This window comes from Centruroides vittatus, unplaced genomic scaffold (genome assembly GCF_030686945.1).
Source record: "Centruroides vittatus isolate TY-2023 unplaced genomic scaffold, ASM3068694v2 contig_377, whole genome shotgun sequence".
In the NCBI taxonomy this organism is placed as follows: Eukaryota; Metazoa; Arthropoda; class Arachnida; order Scorpiones; family Buthidae; genus Centruroides; species Centruroides vittatus.
The window spans coordinates 567043-588236 of NW_027122198.1; the positions used below are offsets into that span (position 1 = coordinate 567043).

The 21194-nt window shown below is 32.0% G+C and overlaps 1 protein-coding gene across 1 annotated transcript; it reads right to left on the bottom strand.

Moving 5' to 3' along the window:
* Nucleotides 1-1135: 1135 nt before the first annotated feature.
* LOC136975662 (EEF1A lysine methyltransferase 2) lies at nt 1136-16464 on the bottom strand. Its single transcript, XM_067270769.1, has 7 exons — nt 16297-16464; nt 13171-13236; nt 12907-13024; nt 12724-12828; nt 12146-12215; nt 3968-4120; nt 1136-1281 (listed from the first exon to the last, which is right to left on the bottom strand). Exons 1-7 carry the CDS (start codon nt 16335-16337, stop codon nt 1184-1186), a joined length of 651 nt encoding a protein of 216 aa, XP_067126870.1. The 5' UTR covers nt 16338-16464; the 3' UTR covers nt 1136-1183.
* Between the last annotated feature and the right edge of the window lie 4730 nt (nt 16465-21194).

The following is a 21194-nucleotide window of genomic DNA, read 5'->3' on the forward strand; positions in this document are numbered from 1 at the left end:
ACATACTTGGATTTCATAAGAAATGATCTCCCTACTTTGCTGGAAGCTATTTCATTGGAGCGCAGAAAAGGAATGAGACTGCAGCACAACGGCTGCCCTGTGCATTACGCATGCAATATATGGAAATATCTGAACGAGAGGTACACCAATAGATGGATTGGATGTTTGGCAAGCCTTCCATGTAGCCCGGACCTTAACCCTGTCAACTTCTACTGGGGGTGCCTTAAGGCCGAAGTATATGAAGAGCTCCATGACCTCAATTGAGCAGCTTTGGGAGCGAATCAAAAGGGCTGTGGGGAAAATCAGTAAAGCAGGTTTTGCAAGAAAAATTAAGTGATCATTTATTAGAAGATATAGGGCATGTGTCAGAGCCCATGGTAATCACTTTAAACACTTATTGTAAATTTACAATAATAAATGTAGTAACCCAATTGATCATTTTGTTTTATTCTGTCATTTTAATTAGATTCATTGGATTTCCAATTAGATTATTTAGGAGCCCAATTCATTCATGAGATTTTAAAAATTTTCCTTGTTCTTTCTCAGTAGGAATATTCATTGAATTGAAAGTTACAAATGCCATTTATGCTATTTTAAATCTCAGTACAATAGCAAATTTTTAGTTAGTTTGTCATGCAGGTTACAGCACTTTTTTTTTACACCAAAAAAAAAAAAAATGAAACAAAAATTTAAAAAAACGAAACAAAAATTTTGAATTATTTTTCGTTCTAAAAAACCAAGTTTATGACACTAAAATGTCAGTTTACATTTGATAGAACATGTATCCAAGACTAGTATTCAAAGAACAGACTGGGAGAAATCCTTGATTTGTGACCATGACATTGAAAAATGTGAACGAGGAAGTCCATTTTCCAAAAAAAATAGAAAATGTCCAATAACTCGAAAACTGACACTTTTACTAAACACAATGTTCAATTTTCTGAACAGTCAAGATGTCCCCTATCTGCAGGTAACAGATTATCCACTCTTTATGCCACACCCTGTATATAATGAAATAGTTATTTTGGATTTTCAAATTGTAAGAGAAGAAAATGAATCCTGAATTCATGATATCAATTTAAAAACAATTGTAAAAAATCTGCATTTTAGTATTTTTCATCTTAAAAACAACATATTCAAAATAAACCATTTCTTTAATCATTAAAATCACATATACAATAAATTATAATACTTTTTTCAAAACTAATGATGTTACGTTTGATCCCATCTTTCCACCAAAATGAAAATTTCTGCTTGGAATATGATGATAAAGTTCAAAATCTGTGAAAAGAAAATGCCCAACTTATTGAATTTAATAAAAAAAAAAAGGACATTAATTACTGTAAAAAACTGAATATATGAGGTCTGTTCAAAAAATACGCAGACTGACATCATAAAACAAAATGTACTTTATGTAGAAGTTACATGTCTGGGTTCCCTTCAAAGTACTCTCCTTCCCAACGCACACGCTTATCCCAACGGTGTTTCCACTTGTTGAAACAGTCCTGGTACGCTTCTTTTGTAATGTCCTTCAACGCCTTCGTTGCATTTGCCTTAATCTTGGGAATCCTCTCAAATCTTCTTCCTTTCAAAGGCCTTTTGAGTTTGGGAACAAGAAAAAGTCACAAGAAGCAAGATCGAGTGAGTGGGGGTAGGGGAAGAACAGTGATCGAGTGTTTGGCCAAAAACTCACGAGTTCTGAGGGCTGAATGGGCTGGAGCATTGTCGAGATGGAGAAACCAGTCGCCACTCCTTCACATTTCTGGCCTTTTGAGACGGATGGCGTCCCTCAGACGTTTCAGAACATCAATGTAGTAAGTCTGGTTCACTGTGAAACCTTGGGGTGGTACTCGTGATGAACAACACCCTTAACATCAAAGAAAACTGTCAGCATCACCTTGACATTGGATCGAACTTGGCGAGCTTTTTTGAGTCTGGGGGACGTTTCACCCACCCACTGGGACGATTGGACCTTCGTTTCAATGTCACTGGACAATTAGACCTTCGTTTCCAAGTTTAACACAAATTTCACAGCAAGTCGTTGCTTCATGTTATTCATTCTGAAATCCAACAAATGAAAAAATCGCACTTCACTAAAAACCGCATAGCTAATCAACAAATAAAAATATCTGTAATCGGGAAACAGCTTTATCCCCAGGAGATCTGTACAAACCTAGCAACACCAATCGGATTCCCCTGGAACCAACTGGAGCCGTGCAATTCAAACAGTCCGCGTATTTTTTGAACAGACCTCGTACAGTAGAGCATTGATTATCTGAAACAATTCAGAACTGGGGTTGTTCGGATAACTGATTATTTATGAAAAAATATATGAAATCCAAAACTGTACTGTATATATTTTGTATCACGTCTTACAAATACATACCTTACATACTTTACCTAAAGTAGTACATTAAAGTAGGCCTACAGTTTAGGTTGGCAGGGAGGGGGAGAGTGCTGCAGCACCACAGCACTAGCAGAAATTTGAATCTGCTGATTGGAATGCTTTTGATTAACTGATGTTTTGGTTGATCGGTATTTGGATAATTGATGCTCTATTGTATTATTATTATTAACTCAAAAATCACCTGGAAAATAATCATATTAACACTAAATTACAATAAATTCTTAGGTGGGAAATGAAGAAGTTACTAATAAGAAGTAAAAGTGGAGAATTTGGTGATGCCACAAGTCTGTTTTGGCTAACTTATTTATGTCATCTATCAAATGTAATATTAGCTCATTATTATTATTTACTCTTATAGTGCATAGGATTGTGTAACTAAAAAGTTATTGTTGTAAAATAAAGTCATAAGTCATTATAAAACATATTTACTTATTTGGAGTTTTAAATGTTTTCCAATGTTCAATATTCAAGTGTCTTGTCATGTAAAATAGGGCAATAATAAGCATTTGTTCACAGAATCACAAAATCTGACTTGCAATGTTATTAAATTCCTTGAATGTAAACTTTTTGTTTGCTCACCCAATTCAATGACACAATTAATTAATTATTTATTTTACAGTGATTAAAAATTACAGTAATGAGTATAAATAATAATATAAAGTATAATTTTCTAAATGCTCTTTTTAACATTAGTATTATTTCCACTTCAAATTTTCCATTTCTTTTTGCCTAAACTATTTCAATTGTATTTCCAATAGTTTTTCAAAATATTACAAAATTATTTCACCTATAATGCTATATACAAAATTTTTTATATTATATTTATACAAACACTCAATATATAAAAAATAAAAATTCTCATAACTGCAAGACTAGCATCTTTGGTTTTAAACTCTCAAAGTTCCTGCTTCTTATCTTTAAAAAAAATTAAAATTTTTTATTTCTTAAAAGTAAAGTTACATTATAATTTCTTAAGGAAGCCCAAACATTCAATTCAAGCTGATTTTCTTTGAGTAAAAACATTTTAGAAAACCCAAGCACTTTTAACATTCAAATATACATCCAGAAAAAAAAAAAGTCAAGAAATACCTTAGAATTAATAAATGTTTTCAAGTTATCTGAGATATCTTCAGATCCATTTGAAAATTTAACAGATATTCAAAAATGAACATTTTGATTTAAATCACTACAGAATGTCTGCTGCACCAATTCAAATTCTTTCTTTGTTGAATTTTCAAGTGGATCTGAATGTGAAACACAGAAGTTCTGAAAACTCTTATCAATTTTAAGGCATTTCATTACTGTTTTCATGAGTATGCCTAAGCCTTAATGTTAATGCTTATCTACAGAGTTGACTTTTAAGCTTAGTCTAAGCAATTTTAAACTACACAATCATCACTTAGAGTCAACTAAAGATGGATTTTTCTCAGAATAATAGTTTTTGTTCCTAAAAAAAAAGAAGTCTGAATTGGATTTAAAGATACACAATAATGTATCTTTATTTCTTCTGAAAGTGAATTAAAATATAGTTGACAAGTAAAAAAATATATTATTCTATACCTGTAAAATGGCTTAAAATTTCTTCCTTAGTCCAGTTGCATGATGTCAATATAAAATATCCTTCTGGTTCCAAAAGCTGATATACATTTCTAATATATTTAAGTCTATTTTCTTTGGCATTATTTGGACTTAAGCTAATTGTATCATATGTTCCTAAAACATAAATTATTATTAGTTATATTTCTTTAATAAGATAAATCATATGTTTAATTAACTAAATTAGCAGCTCAGATGTAGCCTAATAAATCTGATAATTAGGTATTTAAGTTAATAATAAATAATTAGACTAGATGATTGTTTATTTAAATACAAAATTTTAAAAATATAAAATTTAATATTTTTATTTTTCAAAATAAAATAAAATGTTTAATATTCTGTATAAACAGCTATAAGCAAATAACACTAATATTTATTAATAAAGATTAAAATTTAGAGTTAAAATTCTATTATATTTTATATCATAACTAAGATTATACACATGTAAATACAACTAAAACTCACAACTTTTATTGTATGCTTTGTTTAGCTACAGAAGATAAGAAATTCAGAAAACAAACAGAAGAAAAAAATCAAAATGGCAATTGTACTAAATTTCCTCTGCTTCTATTAAGTTGGTTCCTTTTATTTTTTTATAAGCTTCATTAAAACTTTAAATCATACTGTTTAAAGAACAAGACATACTCAATAATTTAAACTTTTAGTGAATCTTATATACTGTAAATAATAAAAGGAACAAGTTAGTAGAAACAGAAAACTTTATACAAATACCAATTGAATTTCAGCCAGTAAGGTGAGTCTGAATTGCCAGTAAATCTGAGCTTGTTCTTATCCTCAGATTTACTGTGTCTGAAATGAATATATTACAGGACTAATGTGATTTTCCATATTTGAAATAGTAACAATAATTGCATTTTTTAAAACAACAAATTTAATTAGTAATATATATTTAACTGTCCTTTGTTAGATCATGATATTAAAAGTTGGATGTTTTGTTAAAATATGTAATTAATATTTGTATAATTAGTATAATTAGAAATGAAATAAAGAAAATGTTTACTTTTAAATAAACTAATAAATCTAAACATAATTTTAATTAAAAAAAATTTACTATTGCTAACAGTAAATATAACAAAACTACATAATATAAATTCTTAATAAATTACAAGTTTTCTATATATATATATACAGGGTGGGCCAGCAAAAACGAAACAGCAGAGTGTTCGTGTTCGTCCAAGCAAAGCACTCGGACAGGTCGATTTTACTCTCGAGGGGACATCTTTTGCAATAAAGTTTTTGCGATTCTGAATATTAACTAAACAAACATTTTTTTCGAAATAAATGTTTGTTTAGTTAATACAAAATAAATGAGTTTTTAAAATTTTTTGTTGTCTTTTGTATTCAGAATCGCAAAAACTTTATTGCAAAAGATGTCCCCTCGAGCAGAAGATCGACCTGTCCGAGCGCTTTGCTTGGACGAACACAAACACTCTGCCGTTTCGTTTTCGCTGGCCCACCCTGTATATATGTTACAGTAAAAACCCATTTTAACTAGTTGAAACTAGTTTTTACTGGATGTCATTGTTATAACTAGAATTTACTGCTAGTCAAAAATGAATTTGAGTTAAAACTAGTTTTAACTAGACAAAACGGGTTTTAACAAAATGGCTTAGTAAAAACTGTTTCGACCAAGGTCATTCAGCTAACACGTTCCTATATAGTGTATGATGAATTTCGTATCGCTTTAACCCTTTTCCCCCGACATCTTGTTTATGTTTATTTTGCGATCCCTCCTAAGGCAATATAGGTCAGTCAGGCGATATTATTTTAAAAGTTCACCAAAAATCAAATTATCATTATATCTATATGAAAAAAATCACTTACATTTATTAATATCTTTAGTTTTAAATACGATATTTTTCAATACATTTTATTAGAAAAATTTATAAGAGAAAAAATAATATTTATCAGAACTGACACACAAACTTGATAATTTGTAACATTTTGTGAAAATTAACATTGTCTAGTTACATAGTTGTTTGCTGGCACTGAGCCAGAAAGACGTAGAATATTGTTTTCTACAATTCGATATAACACTTATGCATGTATGTTTATTCGTTGTGAAATTATCGCACATTATATCAAACATTTGTTTGAAATCAAAATTTTATACTGCTATCAACTAATATAATGAATTATTATACTTTATTCACTTCATATCGAACGAGATTATATCTGTTGTTAATAAATTTTACAAAAATCGATATTTACCAAAGTAACGATGAATCAGTACCCTCGAAGTTTTGCTTAAAAAGCCAGGGTACCGATCGATCGGTGCCTTCGGGGACAAAGGGTTAATTAATGTTAATAACACAGATGTGTGACTGATATTTTCAATAAATATTGTATTAAGCTTTACTCAAATTACTCTGTTAAAATTAAACAAGGCAATACGATTTCTCCTCCATTGATTCTTTCCCGTGGAGTGCTCCAGGGTGACCCCCTGTCACCCTACCTATTTAATTTTTATTTATTGGGCATTGACCATCTTTTTAACAATTCTTCCGAAGGCATTGATATAAATAATCGAATATTTCATTATATCCTCTTCGCCGACGATCTAGTCATATTAGCCCCAAATAAAATATCACTTCAACGCAAGATTAATCAACTCAACCGTTATCTTAATTCAATCTACTTGGAAATAAACCCGACTAAAACTAATATAGTAATTTTTCGTAAGAACAATAAACTATCTAATAAAGACACACAAATTTATCATGAAAATACTCCACTGCAAATAGTCAACGAAGTTACTTACCTAGGAGTCGTATTTAACTGGAACTTGACTTTCAAAACCCAAATTTCAAAATTAAGCATCAAAGCTAAACATGCAATTGATAATCTATTATTTCTATGTGCAACAATGAAAACATCAAATTTGAATATTCATTTTAAACTCTACAACACCATTATAAATCCTATCATTTATTACGCAAGCCCAATATGGGGACTGGATTATCTATACAACCTTGAAACTCTACATATCTACTTCCTTCGAAAGTTATTTCATCTTGAAAATACAATACCTGGATATGCCATCCGACATGAGACTAGTCGTACTTGGGTTTTTCCCCATATATTAAAACGTATTATAAAATTTTACTACAGACTTAAATACAAAAGTGATGATAACACCAAGTTTTTATATCAAGAAATGATAAAGCAGTGCAATAACGAGAAAAACAACCACCTTTGGCATTATAAATTTCGAAGAATCTTAAACACATTTGGTATATCAGAATTACTGTTCACCGACACGATTCAAGACTGGAAATTCGCCTATACTCTCCTACTAAATTCGGCTATATCCCAATCAATTAATAAAGACCAGCTCTCTTTAAATCAAAGCAACTACCATCCTTGGTATATTAACATACTCAATATTCCCTCTTTTCAACCCTATATGTGGCAACCAATCGATCTAAACGTAAAACGTCTAATAATGCAGCTACGTCTCAACAAATACTCTCTCTTTGTTAATAGAACATATATAAATTTTTCGACCAATTACTGCCAATTATGCCAATCTGATGGCTTTTCTATGATCCACCTACTCCAAAACTGTAAAGCACTAACTAAATTGCGTGAACAATATGACATAATAAGAATATGCAACATTGGATCACTTCTCGACTTTAAAATTAACCTAAACTTCATCAGTAGAAATGACGCCTATAAAATTTATAACTACTTTGTTAAAATCACTGAAAAAATTCTTGGTAATAACTAATTATTTGTTGTTGTTTATTTAGGCAAATTCTTTATAACAATACAACCTAAAGGTAATAACAGTGCCTCGTAATAAATTATGTTAATTAATAATTGTTACAAAAGTATGTTTTATGTATTTTTATCATGTAAACTAATTCTTTGTGTAATACTTGTATTTGTACTACCCCCTTAGAGGGAAACTTTCCCTTTGCAAATAAATGATGATGATGATGATAAATATTGTATTAAATAATACAAATGTTTTAATCCCAATCATCACTTTATTTATTTCCCCCAAACATATTTATGTAGCTAAAATTAGTTTTAACTAATGTTAAAAGTTAAAACTAGTTTTATCTAAAATCAAAACATGTACAGCAGTAAATTCTAGTTTTAACTAGACAAAACGGGTTATAACAATGACATCCAGTAAAAACTAGTTTCAACTAGTTAAAACGCATTTTCACTAAAAACGGGTTTTTACTGTAACATATATATAATAATTGGGCTGCAATTTTCAAAAATTGTAGACCTATAAATTCCCACTCTGTTTTTCCTCCTTAATCTTGAGAATGGAATTAGATAGATGAAAGTTGAGACTAGGTAGGAAAAGCTTAGGGGCAGGAGGTCCCAATTAATTATATATGAATTACTGGTTAGGACCAGAAGGACCAGAAGTCATGTGGTTTCAACTCAAAAATTTTCTCCTAAATGGATGTCGATAGATGATTGGTATGATTCAATTGTTAAAAGGAAAAGTATGATGTTCAGGGGGCAAGACACTACTAAAATTGAGAGCATTGTGATGAAAAATTGCAACCCAGCATTGCAACAATGTCACAATAAATAATAGCTTGTTTCAGTTTTAAATACAATGCTAAGTCAAAATAAATTGTGCTTTTCCCCCCCTCATATGATAATCATTCCAGGGCAAAACAACTGCCCTAGTCTTCTCCAATACATGCACCATTAAATTTAGTTTCATAGTTTCCACTAGTCCATCTGTCTTTTTTTTTTATCTTACTTGCACTATGAGCACGAAGAGAGTCTTTTAGCAAGCCCATTATGGGTTAAACCAGGCCAACAATGGGGCAATTGGATGGTGAGGGACAGGACATGACATATATGGATAGACCACTCCTAAAAAATTCCTGAGATTTTTTAATTCATCTGGATTCAATTCTGGGTTCCCAGAGCGGTAGGCTGCAACCTTACCCTTGGCATCTAGTCATCTGCCATTCTTTAACACATTGACTGCCAACCTATTATTGCTAAAATCACTCTCTTGATACCATTTTGATTTTATATTTTACTACTATATATTTTCTTGTGTAAATTTTTCCATTTTTCTCAAAATAAATATTCCATTCTGACATCATTATTATTTTAAATTCTTAATCCAGATGCCCACTATCCCTTATTAACATTTATTTCCTATGAGTATGTTCGCATCAGACACTATAGACCAGATCATGTTTCACAAGATAATTTGTAAGTGGTGTTCTAAAAGAAATCATCACGTATGAGTTAACTTGTACTTGTCAGCCAACATGTTAAAGATGTGTATATATATAATAGCCTTTCCTTTGAGATATTCTTCAGAACTGCCTGCAAAGCTTTAACTACTGTTGTGGATGGAAAAGAGATTCTTCATAACTTCAACTTCAGTGCTGAGAAAACAAAAGAGTCACAGGTTGCGAAATCTGGGCTGTATGGTAGATATGGGATGCAATAAATGTTTTTCTCAATCATCACACATTAGCAATTTGCAGGTATACTATATATTGTCATTTTGTTGTAGGCAGGCAGTAGATAACATTTGCTCTGTACATTCTATCAGTCTGATTATCAAATCCAGATCACAGTTGAGCCATACATTAAAGGAGAAATACTCCTTTTGATTTCTGAGCACTTCTAGAAATGCACCACCTGTAGATTGGATTATAAAATGTGTACCATTGATAGTTCCAATGATTCCTGGAAATTTGAACTTTTAAGAAGAATTGCATGATTTACAATCTGTCTGAAGTAATTGCAGAAAACTGGGATATTTCAGAAGATGAGCAATAATCTGGAATATCTTGTATACTATCCAGCACACAGTACTTTTATCAACTCCAAGTAGATATGCTACAATTAACTGAAAAGTTCCAGTGGTATAAAAGTGAAGTGCTATCAACATTTGATTGATTGGTGATACTGAGTGATTTCTGTCTGAAGAATTTTCCGACTGATCCTCAATCTAAAACAGAATATTTTTGTCTCATATCTCAGACTGAGACCAAAAAAAAAAAAAATACTACTATAAAACTTAAAGTTATAATTTACACATGTACAAAAGCAACTTTTCATAATAACCTCAGTTTACAGCTTCAGCATTATAGCTTTGGTGACATGAAATCTGGACATAAACTCCTTATCTGTAAGATCTTCAAAGGACTCGCCTTATTTCTTGATCTTCCATTCAAATCACAGGTAATATACAGTTTCTAAATGTTCCAAAAATGCTCTATATCATCACTATCTGACTGCCATTCTCCCTTGTGTAATCATTGATCACATTTGATCCACCAAGATCAGAGGATCAACTTAAGCAGATATTTGAATATTGATCAGAATCTAAACTGCACTGATGCAACAGTTTTTCCTTTATCTCAGACCGACTATATTTGATCTGTGATCGAAACATTGTTGCAACCAATCCAAAGAAGAGAATTTGATCATTTTAAAAAGTTGCATAATTTCATATTAAGCATGATATTCTATCAGGTCAGTCCATGCACATTTTTATGACCTTGAGAAAAATCTTGTTTTGCTGTTAAAAATGTCAGTCTAATGTTATAATTTTTACAGTGAAGTGTTAAATTGGATCTCATTCATATAATACTGTTCAGAATTGTGAACATTTCAGTTCTTTATTTTCATTAAAATGGAAGTAACCGACGAATATAAAAGACATGTTTTATACTTTTTATTTTTAAGTGGTGAGAATGCTACAAATGCAGCCAAAAAAATAAATACTGTGCATAATCAAATTGTAATTACTGCAAGGACTGCGCAGAAGTGGTTTGAAAGATTTAGAAACAATGATTTTAGTGTGGAGGATAAAGCTCGTACTGGAAGACCCGTTGACTTTGATGATTATGCTCTCTCTGCACTAGTTGAAGCAGAACCATCTTTAACAGTTGATGAAATTGTGAAACGTTTAAATTCATCCCACGGAACTGTTCATAGACACCTACAACAAATCAGAAAAGTTTCAAAGCTAGGAAAATGGATACCACATGAACTGTCAATAGCTAACCAACAACATTTGCAGGTCTCTTTTATCCCGTACTGCTTTAGAACCTTTTCTTGGTAGGCTGGTTACTGGAAACGAAAATGGATCCTCTATAATAATGTGACGAGAAAAAGACAATGGATGGATTGCAACAAGCAGCCAAAACCGACTGCAAAAGGTGGGTTGCATCCAAAAAGAATTCTTTTGTCTGTTTGGTGGGATATGTCAGGTGTAATTCACTTTGAGCTGTTAGAACCTAATCAAACAATTACAGCTCAAATGTATTGTGAGCAATTAGAGCGTTTAAGTGAAAAATTGAAAAAAAATCTATCGTCGTTAGTGAACAGAAAGCAGGTTCTCTTGCAGCATAACAATGCCAGACCACACACTGCAAAAATAACTGTACAGAAACTTGAAAGCTACAACTGGGAAATTTTACCTCATCCACCATATTTGCCAGATATTGCTCCCAGTGATTATCATCTTTTTCGCAGTTTGCAGAATTTTTTAAAAGGGAAAACTTTTGAGGATGAGAACAATGTAAAAAAGGCTATTTCTGAATATTTTGATTCAAAACCGAAATCATTTTACGAAGACGGGATTCAAAAGCTACCATCAAGATGGCAAGAAACTGTACAAAATAATGGTGAATACATTATAGATTGAAATAAAATTTAATTAAAATTTTTTGCTGCTTTTTTTGTAGATAAAAATACGCATGAACTTATGGACTGACCTGATATATATAATCTATGATCAAAACAATGGTCAATTCTTTCTGACGGTTCTTTTTTGGAAACATTTACTTCTATGTAACATCTTTCTTCTAATTAATTATTTTCATAAATTCAAGAATCAGAATTCCTTCTATTGTTCTTGGTTCTCATTCTCATAAATACCATTTTGATTCTTTGAATTTCTTCATAAACTTTCATATTCATACAATACTTAATCATTTGGAAATTTTTACATTTTAAAATACATAAAATTTTATTCTAAATATTCAATATAAACTTATTTATTTAAAAATATGTGCAAAATTTATTTATTATTTAATGTAAAAAATAAAAAAAACATGATATTATTAAATTTATTTTCAAAGTATTAAATATACTGAAAGTAATCACCTTTATCTAAAATGACTTTATATTCATTCTGCATAATTTCATTTTGAGTTTCTTGTAAAATGTCACCTACCTGAAAAGCAATCAATATTTAAAATTACATGTTCTGAACTGTTTAAACATTTATCACCGTATGACTTACTGTATTTTATACTTGAAATAATGGAGCATTCAAAATGTTCCTGGAAAGTGGTTATTATTTGTAAACAGAATGCCATATTTATAATTAATTGATGGGAGCATAAATTTGTTGAAACTTGTTTTATTACATATTTGTGTCTAGCCCCATCAGACTTCTTTTATTCCCAAATTTAGATCAAGTGCAACGTTTTGTAGCACAATAGCTAAAATCAAAGAGCATTGATTTCTACCAGAAGGGCTTAGAAAGGTGATAACACTATATGGATAAATGTTTTAGCTTAACTGGAATATACTGTATGTTAAAAAATAAAGTGCTAAATTCAATTTGCTGACTTTATATTTACATTTTGCAGGAACTTTTTGAAACCCCTCATATATTAATTAAAAAAAAAAACTTTCAAAGGCAAAAATTTTTAAATAATTGGGTTTATAAGTCTTACATCATAAGAAATTTTCACACCTTCCTGAGCAGATACTGCCCTTGCTAGATGAATTGCTTCTTCTACATAATCTATCCCTGATAAATTTGTAAATCCTTCTTTTGCCTATAAATTTTATTTTTGTTATATTAATAACATTATAAAATTATTTTGAATGGATTAAAAATTAATTTAAATACATACTAATTCAATCAATATCAAACCATTTCCACATCCAATGTCAAGAATGGGATCAGATCTAGAGAATGTATTTGAATTCGATAACCATTGAACAACATTTATTACACTTTGTTCACCAAACCTAAATTTATACCAAGAATTGTTATGATATATATAAAATCTGTTTCAGTTATGCATAAATCAAAATCACATTACTTTATAACAATTATGAAACTTAATATATTAATAATAATTTTTGGAATTTTTAAGATATTACAAATATATTACCATACTTCTCCAATATCTCCATTATTTTGGAAGTTTTCTAGTTCCTGTTGATAACATTCTTTCCAACTATAAATAATAAATTTATATAATTGTTTTATTTATTTTAAAAAGAAATAAAATTACCATTACAGGTATACCTCGATTTATGTCGGCAATTGGTTCCAGGAGAGGTGACGTAAGTTGAAAAACGACGTAAGTCATAGTTTCGACTTACGTCGTAACTAAACGCCAATAATGGAGAAAACGCCAATAATGAGCACTTAAAGACTGCTAAATAAGACGACAACACATAAACACAAATGTTTTCATGTTTCGTTCTTTAAGATTTATAATGATTATACTAACATTTACTGTAAATGTACATATTTTAATATGATTTTATGTGCTTTTAACGCTTTTCTAGTGATATTACAACTTCAATGTTTGTAGTGGACGGATTTAAAGTCGAATAAACTGATTTAAACTTGATTTTTATTTTTCCATATACTTTCTTGACAAACGACGTAAAATTGGGAACGACATAACTCGAGAGGGATGTAAGTCGAGGTATACCTGTATTATAAATATCTAAAGCATTGATATAACAAATTGGTCAGTTTATAGAGTTAAAAATAATCAAGACAATTTAAAAAGTGACTAATAAAAATACTAAAAATCCAAACATTAGATAAGTATTTATTCTAAAATTCTTTTACAAGTTTGTCTTAAGTTTGGATTTGAATCCAGCTTAACCCACATCAGCCTACTAAAAAAAAAAACAAAAAAAAAAAAAAAAAAAAAAAAAACAGAATCTTTAACTTTCAATTATACAATTATATGTTTATAAATTAAAAATTTCTTCAGTAATAAAGTAATGCTATGGTTCCAAAATCCATATGAAAAGCAAACTATGTAGCGTTTGTTGTTTCAAATGACATAATGATGGCTGACACCAATAGAGTCCACAAAGTAGAAACTAGAGAAATGAAGACATGCAATGAATGACATATTGTATTAATACACTTGTCAATTAGATGAAACATCTCAAAAAACATTTAATCTTGATTAAAATATTGAAAGGACTCCCTAACTCCTAACATTCTTAATATTTATAGAATTCAACTAATGGAGTCATATAGTTCTGGACAAATGTCTACACATTTTTAAATTCTGAATACATATGAGTAATGTCAATTGAAATCATTTACTGTGCAACATCAAATGATATTTGGAAAATGTCTGTTCATCAGTAATATTGCATATTATTTGACTTTATATCACTTCACATTTCAAATATATCAAATCAATTTAGAAGGTACAGTGAACTGATTATCCATGCATTTCAAAATATTAGAATTACTATAAAATGACAAAGTATTGTAAGCAACATTCGGTTTTTCTTTTCTCCCTCAACTGTCAATTCAAAGGAACAGAAGTGAGGTGAGTCATTAGCAATTATTAACTTTGCCCACTGTAAAATAATATTTTACAGTATGCAGAGTTAGTATTATAAACAACAGATTTGAAAAAATATTCTACTAGTCCTAAAATTAAAATAAAATAATTTGGAAAATTACAAGAATTATACATAAAAATGTTAAATATAAATTTCTACATGATATTTTTGAAAATAGAAGAAATCTACATTTTATGTTTATTGACTAAATATACATTTCAGCATATGAAACTTGGGACTCACACTTATATCACATTAAAGTTACAACGGAGTTGAGCTACATATACTGTAGTTCATTTAAAAACTCTGAAGTTCAGAGGGCTATTTTAAATTATCCGCATTTTCCACGCACACTCTTGCAGTAATTAGCATGGATAATCAAGAGTTTGGTATGGTTTTTAATGCATCGTTTGATAGCAACAGACGAACTAAAATTGTTTCTCCAAGTGACAATTGATAACAATTAGTCATATAAAATTATCCAAAACAATTATTTTATAACTGACATCATTTTGTCCGTCAATATCAGTTTATATCATTTTGTGTCGGTCAGTCATTTGAAAGTATGAGGGTAACCAGAAATTTCTGATTACGGGTCACACGCATAGCTGAGGGCTTGCAAAGAGTTAGCATAAGAAGGTAGGCCACCGTAAAAACACAATAATCCACAATCAGTAACAACACACAATTGTTCAAGGAGCCATCATATCAGTATAGCAGCTCCTTGCACGTCACATACGAGTCACATGACAAGTTCAATAAAAAAAAAAAAAGGATTGAACAAGAACGGTGTTAAATTTTATTCTTTACCTCACGGTCATTCACGTAGCATAGTACTTAGTTTGACGTGCATGTTTTTCTGTTTCATCTAGTAGTCAACTGCTCAAAACGTTCTTTTATGCCATTTATTTTTAAACTCGACGCAGCGGGGGCAGCAGTGGGAGCCAATAGAGAGCGACGTGCAGAAGAATATTAGCGTGGGGAATGTCACTCCAAACGACCACAACCTCAAAGCATTTCATCATAAAGGATACAAGGTGTCACAGGTACAAAAGGCACTCTACATTGTTTTATTTTTTTTAAAGACTGTAAACTCTCAAAAATATTGCTTGGTTTTCTGCAAGTCTTATTTTTATTTAATACACAAAGTTAGGGCAAACTAAACAAGACAACAGTATTATTCCAGTTTCAAGATTGCCTTTTGCATTCATACTGTCACATCAATTCATATCATTATGCCATTTGAAACTGTCCATTAATATAAACGTAGTAATTGCATAAAATTATTATATATGTATTAAAGTTCAAAAATATACTGCAAGTTGCAGTATATTGGTTTTAAAACTACTCTAGTATAGCTTTGTAATGGTTTCTGTGTAAGATCTAATGAATTTTCTACTTATTTTTCAGAGTAAGCATTATTTAGGGCTCTTTCATTATTCGAAATATACCAATTCTATATTTGTAAGTAGACTTTATTTCAACATACTGTGACGAAAAATTAAACGTCTTAGCAGACAAGATGGAAACAAACACGTGGAAGTTAAATTTTACTCCAGTAAACTGTTTTATTCATAAAATGAAGTTAAACGTAATTTAACATTGTAAACTGGACACCTGTAAAAAAAGACTGTTGCCAATTTGGAAACGGTTCAAATTTTTCAACACGCAAAAATCAATAATTTACTTACTAATCCCTAGAACCAAGCAGAGAAGGATTCAGTTCTTCCATCTTTCCTCCATGTTCCAGTGATCTTTTATGAAAATTTCATTTCTTTTATGCTATTTTATTAATATTTTTAACATTATAGTTATTAATTTTAGAATATTGAAAGTTATAATTGAGAAATTTATTTTTTTTAAAAATTGCACGAACTCTAGCGGATATGACTCGAATCACACGTGACCAGAGTACATACATTACACTCGTGATTATAACGTAAACGTTATTATAAAACAAAAACCTTGACTTCAAACAATGAATAGCTGAATTTATCATTCGCTTGTGACTTTTATGTCATTCGCATCCGATGCCTTTTATGGCAAAAATTGTATTATCGATGACAAAATCATCATCTGTCGTGGTTAAGTTTGCTTACAAGAATTTCAAACGTTGATACGCTTGTGCTTAATATTAATATATTTATATTCTAATTTTAATGAAAGAGATGCATAGTTTTAAATGTTGTATATTATTAATGAAGGCACAAAATATAAGTATTGTAAGCGATATATATGGCGAGCGATTGATCCATGGTTTCATAATTATTATAGGCTACTGTAATTACTCAAGTTAGTGACGGATCGCCTATGTCGGACCCCATCCTTCGCCATTCGACCGAACCCACGATAGGCCTGATAAAAATAACAAAAAAAGAAAAAAAAATCTCGTAGTGCCCACTGGGCGGTAAGAATTTAAAAAAAAAAAAAAAATGGCAATCGCGAAATATCCGAAATAAACCTGAAAACATATCATTTTTAAATAAAACAAAATACAGTTTTTCATTTTAACTTTTACTTTGATAAAAGTGTTTGTATTACAAATAAAATAATGTCACGAAGTGTGTCACTATCCAAAATACAAACGGTATTTTATGACTCATTCGATAAAAACGTGTTACTCAAAGATAATAACGCCTCCGATTTGAAATTCTACTCGACTACTTTGTTTTTCCTCCTTTGCAGAATATTGTAATATAAAACCTGTTCCGTCAGTTATTTCATTACTAAGAATTTATTTTGAATAATGAAGCGATCACTTAAATATCATTAGTTCGTATTCCCAAATGTTTTTATTATAAAAAAGTACAAAATATTTTTTTATCGCGCATAAATTATATTCTTTATGTGTAAACACATGAAATAGCAGCGCACTTCAAACCGATTTAAGTTCATTTTCATGTAAAACATTTTAAATAGAGACTCATTATGAAAAACTTTCAATTTGTTTTGCATGTACTGTACTTTTATAAGCATTTCCCTTTATTAAATACAATATTAAAATATTGATCATTCGTGTTTTATTCCGTAGAAAAAGTGACTTGCCTGCTTTTTAAACTTTTTCCACCCTAAGAGCTCTTTTAGCAAACCCATTATGAGTTCGGCCAGGCCCACAATGGGCGGCCGGGTAATGAAGGACGAAACCCGACATAGCCAGGACATATGCCCAAAAAATTCCTGGCGTTACTCGCCGGAATCTGAACCTGGGTTCCTAGAGCGGTAGAGTGACGGCCGGATGGCCGAGCGGTCAAGGTGGCAGCCTACCGCTCTGGGAGACCCGGGATCGAGTCCGAACGGGTCGAATAATCCCCAGGAATTTTTCGGGGGGTGGTCCGTTCGGATATGTCGGGCCCCGTCCCTCACCACCCGGTCGCCCCATTGTGGGCCTGGCCGAACCCATAATGGGCCTACTGAAAGAGGCCTTCTTAGTGCCCACAGGGCGAAAAGAGTTAAAAAAAAAAAAAAAAAAAAAAAGAGCGGTAGAGTGACGCCTTAACCATTTCGGCCATCTGCCTGACTCTTCATATGCTTAAAATGAGCTTGAAATAATAGTCTTCTCTACGTTGACACCATTTAATATGAAATAAAATTTTTTGAAATCATGAAATCAAATCTTGTTCTTGTTTCATATATATATAAGTTAACTGTCCAGTTATAGCTCGAATTTATCATTGTAAGAGTGTGAGATTGTGAGAATAACTATTCAAAACTCATTTACACCGTTAGTACTTAAAGTCGTCAAAACCTAGCTCTAATATTTAGACAGTAAAATTTCTGCAACTTTTACGGCATTACATTAATTAATACAATAAATCTATATAATAATAATACATACAATTGTAAAATCTTATGGCATTTAACTCCATAAAATAAATTTAGCTTTCGCTTATTTGGTTACGGCAACACAACACGTGGCAACCTGCCGATGGCAATGCCTCCTGGGAAGTCTTTTATGGGCAATGGCTCCTATATAGGTGTTACTAAAGTGAAGAAAAACAAGAAAATGTATGTAAAATCACTTTAATCCGTGTCAGTTGATTTTCCCACATTAACACCAAGCTAGTATTCAAGACTTTATTGCAGCATAATTTTAAATAGATTATACATCATGCATTTCGTCCTTTTTTCTAACTCTTTCCGCCCTATGGGCCCTAAGAGGGCCTCTTTTTAGCAAGCCCATTATGGATTCGGCCAGGCGGTGAGGGACGGGGCCCGACATATACAAACGGACCACCGCAAAAAATTCCTGGGGATATTCCAAAACCCTAAATTCCTTTCGACCCGTTCGGATTCGAACCCGGGTCCCTCAGAGCGGTAGGCTGCCACCTTGACCGTTCGGCCATTTGGCTGCGCTGTGCAGGGACTACGAAAACGGAAGTTCGGTATAAAATTTTAGGAACTTACAAGGAAAACAAAGAAGTATACAGGAAAATTAATCGATTCTGAAAATATTCGAATCAGTGCTTATCAAACAACTTGAAAGCAAAGGCTTACTGCATTTTAAAAATTGAAGGACTCAACAATCAGTGCAACAAACGATCGAGTAAACAAAATTTTTAAAATTTGCTTATCTTAAAGCTTTTGTATCTTTTGACCCTAACTCATTGTTCGGTGTAACATGCAGTCATACAAAAGAGATCCAGTGCTTTTGATATCAATCGCTCTTTTGAAAAGTTTCTTTAAATGGAACACATATCTATGCTGGCGGCTGAATAGTCGAGTCGGTTAAGATGTCAGTTTAGGTGTTTTGTTTTGTTTTTGTTATGGCAACGCAACACTTGGGCGATCTGCCTAGGGGGATGCCTTCCGGCAGGTCTTTTTAAGGGTAACAGGCCCTTATTGGCGTTTCAGACGTGGAGAAAATCCGGATAACCCACAACCCAACTCCCAGTGTTCAAGGAACGGAACTTCTTGGCCACTGGTAGGCCTTATGAATTAGCAAATTTGCATTAAAATTTTTCATCTGTTCAACTTCGGTTTCCAGAAGATTAAATTCTAAATGCGCCAATGATTTTATTCACTCGACCACTGATGGGCTACAGACAGAGAAAGCAGAATGTGAAGAAACGGTTTTCTTATTTATTTCTGTATATTTTTAAATCTGCATATTTTTCTAGTCTGCATCCTATGGGCACTTTATCAAGCTCATCAAGCTCATTGTGGCCAGGTCAACAAATTAATGGAGCGCCCGGGTGATGAGGAACGAGGTCGACATATTCGGATGGATTATCTCCCGGGTTCTCCAAAGCGTTAGCCTGACACCTTAATAGCTAGACCATCCGGCCGTCATAATCAGTATATTTCTCATTCTTCAGTTTTTTCTTATTCAAGTTTCTGTGTAACAGACTTTCGTCAGCATTACTCATTACGAATGACTTCATGTTCAACAGTTCTCAATATGAATGAGAGATGATGAAGTTTTATTTCAAACTATTGACGAAAGTCAGGAAGAATGTATTTAAATTTCTAATTTACAAAATATTTTTTTATTGTGGAACATTTTCGTTTAGTTTTCAAGTTCTCTCTTCGTTTTGTGACAGGATCATTGCGTGGGATGTCTTAACGTATATGCTTTGTGAATTATTCACATTTTTTCCCTACGTATTGTTCTCTTCTTCCGATTCACATTTTATTTCCTTAGCATAATTTCCAACTTTGACCCAAGTTGACTAAATACCCGCTCGATGGGGGAGGCCGAACGGTTAAAGTGGCAGCCTATTAATCTGCGGCCCCGGAAACGAATCTGCACGGATCGAGAAACCCTAGAAAGTTGTCCCGGATATGTTGGGCCCCGTCCTTCACTACCCCAATGACCATTGTGAGTTTAGTCGTACCCACGATGTACAGTATATGGAAAAAGTCCTCTTAGTGTCCACAGGGCAGAAAGAGTTAAAAGTAGAAGACAAAAAATTCCCATAACTTTGGATAGTACATTGAGTTAGGTTCTCTCACAATGCTGTTCTGGGGAACCCGGGATTAGATTCGGACGGAGAACTTCAGAAAATGTTCATGTCTGATTTGTCCCAGACCAGATATGTCGGACTTCATTTTTCATCACCAAACCATCCATTGTGAGCCACGTTGGGTCTGAATAAAGACTCTCTAGTGTCTACTGTAATAGCGCGAAATAACAGGAAGCAGGACATTTCCCCTTATATTATACTTAATCATTATAATTTTTAAATAGAAAAAATTCAACTCCACAGGAGTGGCGCTTGATAGAGAGATTGCAATATTATCCGAAGAAAAAAAACTAAAAAATCCAAAAAATAATAGCGAGGTTGAGGTCAAAGTTTTAAACGCGAAAACGTGTACGTCGGACGTTCAGCTTTCCTGTAAGCCTAGAAGTTTGACAATGTTGTGTTTGGAAAGTCAGTGGAATCATGCTCGACATTCCAAACACCATTGTCAAACTTCTAGGCTTACAGGAAAGCGACGGTGAACGTCCGACGTACACATTTTCGCGTTTAAAACTTCGGCCTCAACCTCACTAATAAATTTAAACAAGAACGGAACAGACGATTTGTCGATTACATCATTTGTAAGCCGAAGGCAATTTCATGGTCAAAGTTACTTTTATTCTTGTATT